Source organism: Cantharellus anzutake (assembly GCF_015039405.1).
Source record: "Cantharellus anzutake strain C23 chromosome Unknown EI90scaffold_10, whole genome shotgun sequence".
Taxonomy (NCBI): Eukaryota; Fungi; Basidiomycota; class Agaricomycetes; order Cantharellales; family Hydnaceae; genus Cantharellus; species Cantharellus anzutake.
The window spans coordinates 341,204-352,413 of record NW_024066960.1 but is presented as its reverse complement, the minus strand read 5'-3'; the positions used below and the strand labels follow the sequence as shown (position 1 = coordinate 352,413).

At 46.1% G+C, this 11,210-nt stretch overlaps 1 protein-coding gene across 1 annotated transcript; it reads left to right on the top strand.

Moving 5' to 3' along the window:
• Nucleotides 1-7: 7 nt before the first annotated feature.
• On the top strand, nucleotides 8-3,835 carry EI90DRAFT_3119218 (Endonuclease/exonuclease/phosphatase; the record flags this gene model as incomplete). The annotated part of the gene is made up of 20 exons (XM_039063189.1): nucleotides 8-183; nucleotides 251-402; nucleotides 463-582; nucleotides 637-741; nucleotides 795-904; nucleotides 1,136-1,604; nucleotides 1,662-1,822; nucleotides 1,873-1,940; nucleotides 2,003-2,174; nucleotides 2,236-2,372; nucleotides 2,420-2,468; nucleotides 2,524-2,572; nucleotides 2,626-2,657; nucleotides 2,710-2,878; nucleotides 2,926-3,089; nucleotides 3,147-3,200; nucleotides 3,248-3,457; nucleotides 3,511-3,543; nucleotides 3,604-3,682; nucleotides 3,735-3,835. 20 exons carry the CDS (start codon nucleotides 8-10, stop codon nucleotides 3,833-3,835), a joined length of 2,610 nt encoding a protein of 869 aa, XP_038919568.1.
• Between the last annotated feature and the right edge of the window lie 7,375 nt (nucleotides 3,836-11,210).

Below are 11,210 nucleotides of genomic sequence, written 5' to 3'. Positions count from 1 at the left end.
CGAAGGAATGTCGTCGCAGCGGGAGTCGCAGCTGGAGGATGCGTTAAGGTCTTCCGTTCGGGAATCGGAAGACATCTTGTTATGGTCTCAATGCTCATTTGCACCTTCATCGGTCAATACTTCACACAACTGGGTGGATGACGTCGCATTGGCTGTCGTTCGCCATAGAAGTGAAGGCCCATCGTTTGAAATATGGTCCTCACTTTTTTCTGCATTTATGTTTATTTCATCTTACATGTTTTATCATCAGTCTATTTCTTTACGAGTTGTCTCGCTCTGCCCCTCTCATCGTTCGATTGATTGACATCTTCCCGGTGACCCCTAAGCTCACCATTACCTCAAAGAGAGCCACGGTTGCCCGCGACGCCCGACTAGGAATGAACGATGGAATACTTGGCACTAGTGAGTACGTTTTGAAATTTGCGAGATGACGAAGTCTTGGTGGTAAGCTTCGCATCGTAGCTCTGGAGTATGTCCAAGTGGATGTCCGGGCCACTTCTAGAAGTGCAGTATGCCTTATATCTCATCATGTCTCTGGCATGGAAGCTATTGTGAATGAAGTAGAGTGGTTGCGGGTTACGGGTAGGTATGTTCAGTGGACTGACTCTTCCCATTGACTCATCCTGTTTCCAGTAGACTCAAGTTTCCCGCACAACGATTCAGGCCACTGGCTTGCGCACTACAGCGCGTCTATCTCGAACCTCCATGATATCCCAGGTCGTCTTCACAACTATAGAACGTGTGAGTTATGTTTGAGAATTCTTCTGTCTGTTTGGATCAAGTCCCCGTTTTAGATCTCCGTTCAGTACCTCCGCCCTTGGTATTGTCCGATGCTGGTGCTGGGTTCGTCAGCGATGAGGACTCTGACATTATGCAGATACGCGAGGCGTGGATCAGGGAGCAAGTACGATCCACAGAGCATTCATTTTCAGCAAGTTCTTCAATATTGTCAGTCTATGTTGTTTTTTGTGTGCACAACGTGGATGCTCAGTGTCTTAGGATTCGCATCGGAACATTCAACGTCGAGAATCAACTACCGACCCATAGCCTAAAGTCTTGGATCCGTTCACCCAACGACTCTTCCCAGCCCCATCTTTATGTCTTTGGCTTTCAAGAGCTGGATACCAGCATGTAGGCTCTCCTTTACAGTGTTACCACGGAAAGAGAGGATACCTGGTATACAGCCATTCTCGAAGGGTTAGGGGAAGATCTGGCACAGAAATATTCGAAGGTATTTACTTTGGCTGTTGGCGGTTTGTTAGGCTCATTCGCCTTGAAGCTAGCCTCAAGGCAGCTAGTGGGGATGCTTATCATCGTCTTGATTCATGAATCTCTTCAGTCCTCACTTGCCGTCGGTTCCGTATCCTCAGCTTCGGCAGGAGCTGGGTTGTTGGGGACAATGGGGAATAAAGGGGCCGTAGCCATTCGATTCACGTTAGATGACACGGCTCTTTGCTTCGTAAATTCTCATCTTGCTGCAGGTGATGAGATGACTTTGAGACGCAATAATGACTACCATGAGCTTTGTCGGCGACTTCAGTTCCCCTTGGAGACCCAATCATCCTCAACTCTCGATGATTGCGACATCTTGTTCTGGCTTGTGGGTGGCGATCATGTGTGTCCACACCTGAGCCACTCAATGAATTGATTTCTTTTTGAAGGGTGGTATGTGCGATTCCCGATGTTCTTTCCACCGTCGATGCCGATTCTCTGCGCGAATCAAGATCTTAATTATCGTATCAACTTGCCTGATCATGAAGTACGAGTTCTCATCGGCGATGCGCCACTTACCGGGTACCAAGATTTACTCTCCTTCGATCAGGTATTGGTGGATTGTTCCCACGTTTTCTTTCGTCTCATGTTTCTACGCAGTTCAATCAGCAAAGGGGTGAAGGGAGCGTCTTCACTGGATACTCGGAACAGTCAATATCCTTCCCCCCGTGAGCAACGACAATACCCTATCCACTACACTAGTAGTAATGATATATTATAGCACGTACAGGACCGTCCGGGGTCACACATCCTCAATCTACGACTCCAAACGGACACCGGCCTGGACGGACCGAATACTAGTTAAAGGTTCTCCACGCATTGTCACACCAATCTCCTACACGAGTTACCCGGAGATTCCAATCAGTGATCACAAACCTGTGGCAGCAGAATATTTGGTGACAGTAAGTCTTTGCCTCTTTATTTAAATCTTCTGGTCCGGTACTCAAGTATCGGGACTTGAAGCTTCGCACCTTGCAATGGGAGGAATTCGACAAGACTATCACTCGGTTTCTTGACTTCATTAATGCAGAACCTTTCGATGAAATAGCGGCTTTGGGGCTAACAGTCCTTAACTCTGAGATAGATTTCGGTGTTGTTCGGTGGGTACACAGGTGTAGGAATTAGCACATGTTGATCTTTGAGGCAGTTATGATCGTCCTTCTCAACGAGAAATTGCGGTCAGAAACGATAGAAATGTCCGTATGATTCCATATGAAACCTCTATCGGTACTTATACTCAACTCAACTTAGGTGGTCGTTTTCTTTAGGTTCCTTCCTTTAAAGCAAAATGAAGGCATAGGTATGGTGCGATGCTTGGCCATTTGTGTATATTGACGGCAAGGTGACTTCTAGTCTCAACTTGGCTCTCCCTAGAACCATCTCATGTAAGTAATGTATGGTCTTTCAGCGGCTGGCTTACCATCCGCATCATCATAGGGTCTAGTTGCCCCGGGAGCCCAGATAAACATTCTCTGTACCGCCAGGATCAGCGGCTCCGTTGCATCGCGGTTTAATCCCCCACGACTATTAAGTGATCTCGAGGCTACTCTTGTCCTTCATGCTGCTCGGGGACGAGATGCTTTTGTATCCGTCAAAGGAACATTCGGTGCGCTGTGTCTTCCCAATGAAATTGAATGCTTGACTTCGTTTTAGCTCGTACATGTATTGGGACAGACCTCGCTGTTCTCTCGAGGCTCACTGTGCCAGTGAGGGAGTTCAGCGCCGATTCTGATTTAGGCTCGGCATCAGACTCCCTGGCTGCGCCCCCTCAAATTCTCAAATTGATTAACTGGCTTATGACTGAAGCACTAGACGTGGTTGGTGTTCTACTCCATTAATGACCAATGACATCTGAGTCATACCGTCCCCAACAGGACGACCTATTCCTTCGTGCACCCGATGCCGACTCGAAACTGAGAATACTGGAGGTAAGTATGAGAACCATTAATCCATTTCGCCGGCTTAATATTCTCAGCTTCTGGATATCGGAAAAGATCTCCCCACTTTCCAGGGGTCTGATGGTCAATTTGGTCATTCTGAACCCTTCGGTGGGAAATTAGCAATGACGTCGCATGCTGTTGCTTCGTGTCTCGTCGGGCTTATAGAATATTCCCCTACGCCTCTAATTCCCTATGAATTATATGGGAGATGTGCGCTCATCGACTCGCGAGAGGGCGCATTCGAGGTACGCTATTGGGCCGGAGTCTCGTCTGCCTTCGGCTCATTCACTTCCCACAGATTGTTGACTTGCTACCACCGGTGTCAGCAAACGTGAGTCCATTTGAAGCTTGCTGGTTCACATGTGTGGGCTAATGTTTTAATATCGTCCAGGCCGTTATTTCTCTGACAGCATATCTCCACTTGTACTTGCAACATCATTCAAACCTGTCTAGAAAGAAAATAGTATTAGGTATTGAAATATATTTCCCCACTTAAGTGCTGAGGCCGACTCTCATTCATAGCATCCGTTTTCGGCTCACTGTTCTTTCCTGATCCCCCAGAACACAGGATGCTTATGACACCTTTGATGAAGCGGCGGTTCATTTTACAGTTCCTTGATTAATTATATCCATCGTTTGTTTCTCAGATCAGAACATCATCCCGAAGCCTCGTTGACTCCAAGCTAAAAAAAGTACGCCAAAAAAACTATTGACATCACTCCTCTTTACTATGTTCTATCCTGCGGGCGCCGGGTGATGTTTCGAGGTGGCTGGAGATGTCAAAGGGTTGCACCATGGGCGTGAATGGATGTTGCGCACAATAGAATTGTCCTTTGCTGTCAGTACTGAATGTCCGGAGAAGTCCCGGAGCTATCCGGTTCCCCTGTACTTAATTTTTTTTTACCAATACCTTTCACTTTTCAACTGCCACTCTCTCGCTGTAAATTAATTTCCCATCAATCAAAAACCTACTCCGTGCAGTTACGCCATCGATCCATCAGGGAAATAGCCATCTCGTAGATAATCACGGCAGTTGTTTATCACGTTGAGTCCAGTATCAATTTTATATCGTCCATCGGCCCTTCAATTCAGTGGCGATCAGCGGGTATAGTTTTTCCCAATGTCGGCTTTCTATATTTGTAAGAAGGTTGAACCCGTTGGGAAGGGACGTCAACAAGACAATAAGATTTGAACTTTAGTCTTTTACTTATATAAGATCCCCAGCACACGGGGGAAACTCTCGAACTTGAACTCCTCACTCGCAATGACTCCGTTTGAACACCTTTCTGGTGGCTACACCTATGGCATGCTCTTCATCGCGATGTAAGCTAAGCTGTCATGCAAAGTGGAGCAGGCTAAGTCTCCGCCTACAGATTCCTTGGGATCACGACTGTACAGTCTCGATCATATTTTCTGGCCTATCCGAACGACCCTGTGGTGACAAAACTTCTGGTATTTTTCTCATCACGGTGATTCGCGGCCTTGACACCATCTTACACTTGCTGCACCCATCCAGGTTCTAGTGCTAATGTGAGCCAGGCCGGCGTAGCACCAAGTCCAGGTTCTCATTCCATGTGTATCTCAGGCTCGTCCAGTTCTTTGCTCTGTATGTGCTTCCCGAGCATCGCAAGCACTTCATTTCACGTTCGTTGTTTAGTGGATGCTGTATGTCCGGTCAGTACAGGATGATTATTTCGCGCAAGGACTCGCCAATCAGAAATTCATGGTGGGCCTACCTTGAATGTTGCCCACAACTTCCCTCACCTACTGTTCAGGTATAACTCTGAGTTTCCTATGTCAACGGTGTGTCCTGTACCCCGACCAGCGCTTACACCATCTATCTTACGTACTTTCCCCAGGCTGTGTGTTCCATCTTGGTTCAATCCTTCTTCTCCTGGCGTATCAGAAAAAGTCTGTTTCGTTTTTTTTTCCGCTCGGACAAGTAGAATCACTCATTAGTTTACTCCCAGTGACCAATATATGGGTCCCTTTGCTTGTAATGATGACTAGTTTGCTTCAGCTTGGTATGTCGTAGCTTATACTAATCCGAGCACCTGCAAACTAATGGGCCCTGCTATCCACAGTTTTCGGGCTTTGTAAATCGTCTCATCCTGTTTCGTCACAATGTGCTGATCAACTTGCGTTGTATATCTGTAGGGGTGTATATTGTGGGGCAAGTGATCGTGCCGAGTGCGATGGAGTAACGATAACATCGCATCGCGTCTTTCAAGGAATCTGCACCCGCAAGTATATTCACTACCCAATTGGAACCGAACACCAGTTGTCGGTTTGTGTGCAGCTCAGGTTAGCATCATCCATGCGGATTATTTTGCGAAGACTCTGAGAGGACCCCTTAGGCCACCGCAGATACGTTGATCGCAGCAATAATGATTGTCCTGTTACGCCGCCGTCGAACCGGATTCGCAAGGTACGAGCTAGCTTCCGCCCGCTAGGACGCAGGCCTGAATAGATCTTGCTAGGACGGACAGGGCTATAGGAATCCTAGTCAGGTACGCGATTCATACCGGTGCAATTACAAGGTCAGCCGCCCCCGCATTCGTCAACACATCTGGGCGAGATTCAGGATTCCTTTCTTGATAGTGTTCTGGCTCTGACCGTCTTGATTGCAGTGAGCAGAATTGATCTGATCTGCTTTGATGACCAAAGGATAAACCGTCCTCTCGATCCAGTTTGTTGCGTATGGTGGATTTCACTTCGTACATATGTGCTTTTCAGTGGTTAGTTCGGAAATCCTCTTACTCGCGTCATTCCTATTACCTGCAATTCCATTATTTAGTCGTTGGGAGGAGTATACACCATCACTTTGCTAGCAAAGTAAGTCCTAGGTCGCATGAATATCGCCGCATTCCCTTCACCACTTTATCCAGCCTGCATGCTCGTAGTCATGTCCGACAATACCTGTTTCCGGGGCCCGTAGGAGATGCTGGACAGTCCATTCACTTGTCCAAATTACCAGCTGCGGTACCATCCTTTCCGGAGCTGTCGATCTCGCCAATTTGCTTATGTAGCTCCGTAGATAAAGAGTCGGATTCTGCAGGCCATTCCTATCAGCATGCCTACTTCCATTGAGAGTTCGGAGCGTACGTGCGGCTTCTTATTTATGTGGCAGCAAGATTTGACATTTTCTTGCCTTAGCATCCTCCTCAGTCTAAATTTATTTGCCTACTGCTCATGCGGCATCTGCTTACAAAAAGATCGGTTTTTTTTTCCTGGGGGGAATGTGCTCGCTGCGCATCGCTGGACTCTTAATCATGAAACGGTGTATCAAGACTTTTCATCAATTTCATGTAACTATAATTTTTTTGATGGAACCTTAAGCTTTCGCAGTGTGGTGTGTACACACTGAGGTATGTTGTTTGTTGGGGAGGGGTTCCTGGTGTAACTTGCATGTATGCATCGTTTTCAAGTTGTTCCGAAAATTGCCACCGCATTTATGCATGTCAGGCTTCTTGCCTAGTGTGGGGCTCATGTGAATCTGGACCAGGAAACCCACGCTACTTTTCAGCGAGTTTTTATCAGGGGTGAAGTCGATGTCTTGTGATTTAATGGAGGAACGACATTAAATAAAACTTGTATTCCGCAGATTATGGCTCGTTTATCTTCTTTGTTTGATGCACTCTTAATCCTTTTTGTTAGTGTCATTTATGTTTCTTAGTCCAGGCAGTGCTTGAGCCTTTTGTCCCTTAATTTGGATCCGTGTTGCAGATTTTCGGTCTTGCAGTAGGAGAAGGGGCTTTATGCCCTTCAGATGCCTTCAGCAAGTGGGAACCCATTTATTTGCGACATTGCAGGTTCTATAGGTATTCCCGTGATTTGTCTCCTCCAAGCTCTCTGTAAGGTTGGTTGGGGTTCCAACCTGGGTGACTCCTCAGTCCTCTGGCTGTTGAGATCTAGGCTGTATTGAGCTTATGATTTGACAAGTGGGTGAGGGTAAAGAGTGAAGAACCCTTTACCTGAGCCTGAGCCATACATATGTAAATACAGTTGTTTTACATTAGGGGGTTTCATGGTTGACTAAAGTGGGCTAAACTGGATCCAAAGTGAAATTTCTAAAGTGGCACATGAGTGACAAAACTGGACCTAAACTGGCCACTTTGACTTGGGGCTCAAGAGCCCCAATTGGCCTAAAGCCAATTTTCTAAACTGAATCTAAACTCGGGCTTACTGCTGATAAATCTGTGAGCTCTGAGAGTGTGTCTACTATACAGTTCTTCATCCCAGATCACCTGTCCACTTTCATCAACCCCATCACCATCATCTTGTCTCCACTGTCTCCACTGTCACTGACTCCACACCATGGTCTTGGACTTCAATGGGAACTATCATAGCATAGGCCGCTAGGGACATGGAGTATGTGGCTTGTCTCTTTCTCCTTGTTCTCTTTCATGCAATTACCATGTCATGGATGCTTTGACCTCATGACAGAGCACAAACATTGCGTTCATACCACATCCATGCACTCTCCCTCAGTTCTCCAACATGAGACTGAGGTGAAGGAACATCCACTCATATTTTCCACAATCCCAACCAACCTGTGTTATGTTCATGTATTGTAGCTACATAATCATAGGTTGTAATGTCACTCATTCTCAACATTGGACTGAGCAGTGACCGGTGAGCTAGGGTGCTTCAATAAACAGGCAGATTGGATGCGGTATTGTTCATTTTGAGAGTTGCTGCAAGTGCAGGGAGACAGCCATAGTGACATATGTACAATGTGAGACATGGATGAAAACAAAGGTGGAGGAAGGGTGCTGTTGGACAGTTGGATCAAATTTAGACTCAGTTTAGCCAACTGTGAAACCCCCTATTGTATACAACAAGAATAAAGAGGAATAAACAAAGAATAAAGAAAGCATGCACAGCACACATCGCCACACATCCATTCCCTACACTCTCACTTTTCCTTCTGGTTGTGCGCTTTCTTCTGCATTATGTGTCCTCAATTCAGAAGTCTTGGTGCAAGTCAGGGCTGTCAACATGTGTTAGGTACGGGTCAGCAAAAGGGACGACTGGCGGGGACAAGGCTCCGGGGTTGGGCTTCGGCCTCAGCGACTCCAAGAGAGCGCTGTGCCCACCTACTGTCTCAGTGCCCACATTTTGAAGTGGCTTGGGCTGCCTTGTTAGGGGGGACAAACCATGTCGATATTCAGACTAAAGTTATAATAATGTAATATACATATATATATAGTAAGAAACTGAATGAGTCAGGTGACAAAATGAAACAAAAGGAAACAGAATAAGGGCCGGCATCTGGGTCAGAATGCATGGTCATGACAACATGCTATGTCTCCTTTGAGCCACTTCTGCATGAAGACAAGATACATACTAAACTAGGTAGTGACCCTCTGGGCCACATACAACTGGTTGGTCATGTTGATCCTCATACATTTGAATGTGTTTGTTGGAATAAGGGATGGAGTAACCTCCCTGGCATAATGGGTGAGTAGTGTATGGATGCACACTAGAGGTCATGGGTTTGATACCAGGCTTGTCCATTTTATGTCATTTGTCCAGTCACCTGGTTTACATCATTTGGATATCATGGAGTAAGTCCAGGCAGGCAACATGCAATTTCTTCAGTGTCGGGACTATTTGCTCCTCATTCTCTCTCTGTTTTGATTTCTTTTCCTTGTTCTGATGATGGTCAATTTCCGACTTCAAGGGAGGTTGCTCCTGGCTCTTGCTTGTTTTCTTCTTCCAGGCAGTCTGAACCCCATAAAAATATGTCTTTCCTTCCTCTTCCATCTGTCATATCTGTCCATACCTGATCCCGATTTGACTTCCAGACCCTCCTCTTCATCACCTCTGGAGTCCTGCCCTATCCCTGTTGTAGGAGAAATAACGGTCACACTATGGAAACCCATTATAGAAATATGCCAGATAAATCACAAAACCCCATATGACAAGTAGATATGAGAAAATAGAAGAACCTGAATTTTAACGAATTTTAATGAATTATTACGACTACATACAATAAATTGGAAGAAAGAAAATTAGCAAAAATACTTCAAGCTTAGCATCAACAAGACAGAATTCTCGGGGGAATTTATAGCAAATATTAAACAAAGAATTAGGACAATTGACCAAGATTTGACTATAAAAACAACCAGAGAACCTCCACGGAAACTACTTTCCCACACCTGCACATGTAGCTGAGGATGGAAGTACCACGGAACAAGGATTCCTTAGGAACTAATGCAAAACCAAAGCCGTGTCTATAATAGAAAATGTAGATGTCTCCCAAACGGACTCAATGAAAGTAATTACAGGGAAAACTACCCATAAACGATGGAGATATGACTAAAACTCCCGGAAAACGAGGACAACAATTAAAAGCCAAGCGCGAAGAACAAGCAGTAACGACTGAGACGAGCTTGATAGCCCATTAGAAAGGAAGGGATCTAATCTTAATCCACCCAAATTTTCATAATAAAAGGATCACACATTAATGAGATATCCAATAATGGGAAAGGTGACATCAAAAGTCCAGGCTCAGGGAAAAGACGACATTTATGTAGGATCCATAATTAAAACATACAACGAAATTTACACGGAAATTATGAAAAATAGGAAACTATAGTTATGCAAATTTTCAGCCCAAATGGTCCAGCCGTTGTGAAGTTATACCAATGACGGGAATATAGAAATCCACATCATGTTTAAAGACATGTGAGGGTGGCAATGTGAAGGGAACCGGCCATTGGAACTGAGATCCACACTTTGGCAGATCATGAAGACCAATTTCCATCCAAATAAGGAAGACTGTTACAGAAATGGGGCTGGAAGCGCCCATTTTCGTCTGTTCTGGTGCAGGAATAGGGAAGGGGGTTGGACATAAGGGTTTACAGGTGGTTTCACAGATGGTTTAACATGTTGTTGAACAGGTAGTGTGGCAGCAGGTTTTTGTTGATTATTGATTAGTTAAACTCTATTACTATATAAATCACATGATACAGAACCCATAAGAGTCTAAAATGGAAATTCCCATTTCCATAACAAAGACCCCGGTCAAAACTAAGCATGGAAAGTACAAAACAACCTTAGATCATGAGGGAAAAATCTGAAATAAATCATGGACGCCCATATTGTCACAGCCATGCATTCTGGCCCGTTAGCCACCCATCCTGACGCCACTGAGCCCATTCCCGCTACACGAGTGTGAGCGTGAGCCCCGACCTCAGCCCTATCCTCCATGAGGACTCCCTGCTCACTCCCCCACTTGCCCCTAGGCTCCCCTGCACCTGGCCGACTTCCCCACAGCCACACCAACCTTCCCACCCTGAGTCCGCCTCCAGCACCGTGCCCAGCGCGACTCCTCTACCCTGCCCACTTGGCCCCTACAGGGCCACTACCATTCCCGTGCCCGACTCCGGCCCAACTCCGAGTCCAGCGCTGCTACGATACCATCGCCGCTATTGCAGCCCTACACTCCTTCCTTTATTTATCTGTTATTGTTTGTTTTGACCCTTGGCCATTGCTGGCCGCTGTGTGGCCAACCCTGCTCTTTGTTCCCTTTTGCTTCCAGACCCTTCGGCCTTTGGCCCGGGTCTGCTTCCATTCATTTCTTCCTCCTATATATATCCTGTATACTACATTATAGTACTTTAGCTCTAATATTGATGTGACCACGACCCCTAAGTCCTGACCCCAACAAGGCAACCCCAGTGAGTCTGAAATGAGGGCCAAGAGACAGCTAGGGGGCACAGCACTCCCTTTAGAGTTGCTGAGGCCGAATGCCCTACCCTCAGGCCATCGTGGCCAATAGCGGCCCCCATCGGCGACTTTCAGTGCCAACCCCGGACCAGTGTCTAACACATATGAAGGATACAAACACCCAAGCATATCATAAATCCTGAACAATTAAACAGAAATGGTGCCCCCATACAAATGACTACAGGAACGACACACATGATTACTGAATGTGCGTGTGAACTTTTGCTAACTCGACGAATACCAAGAAATAGAACACAACTT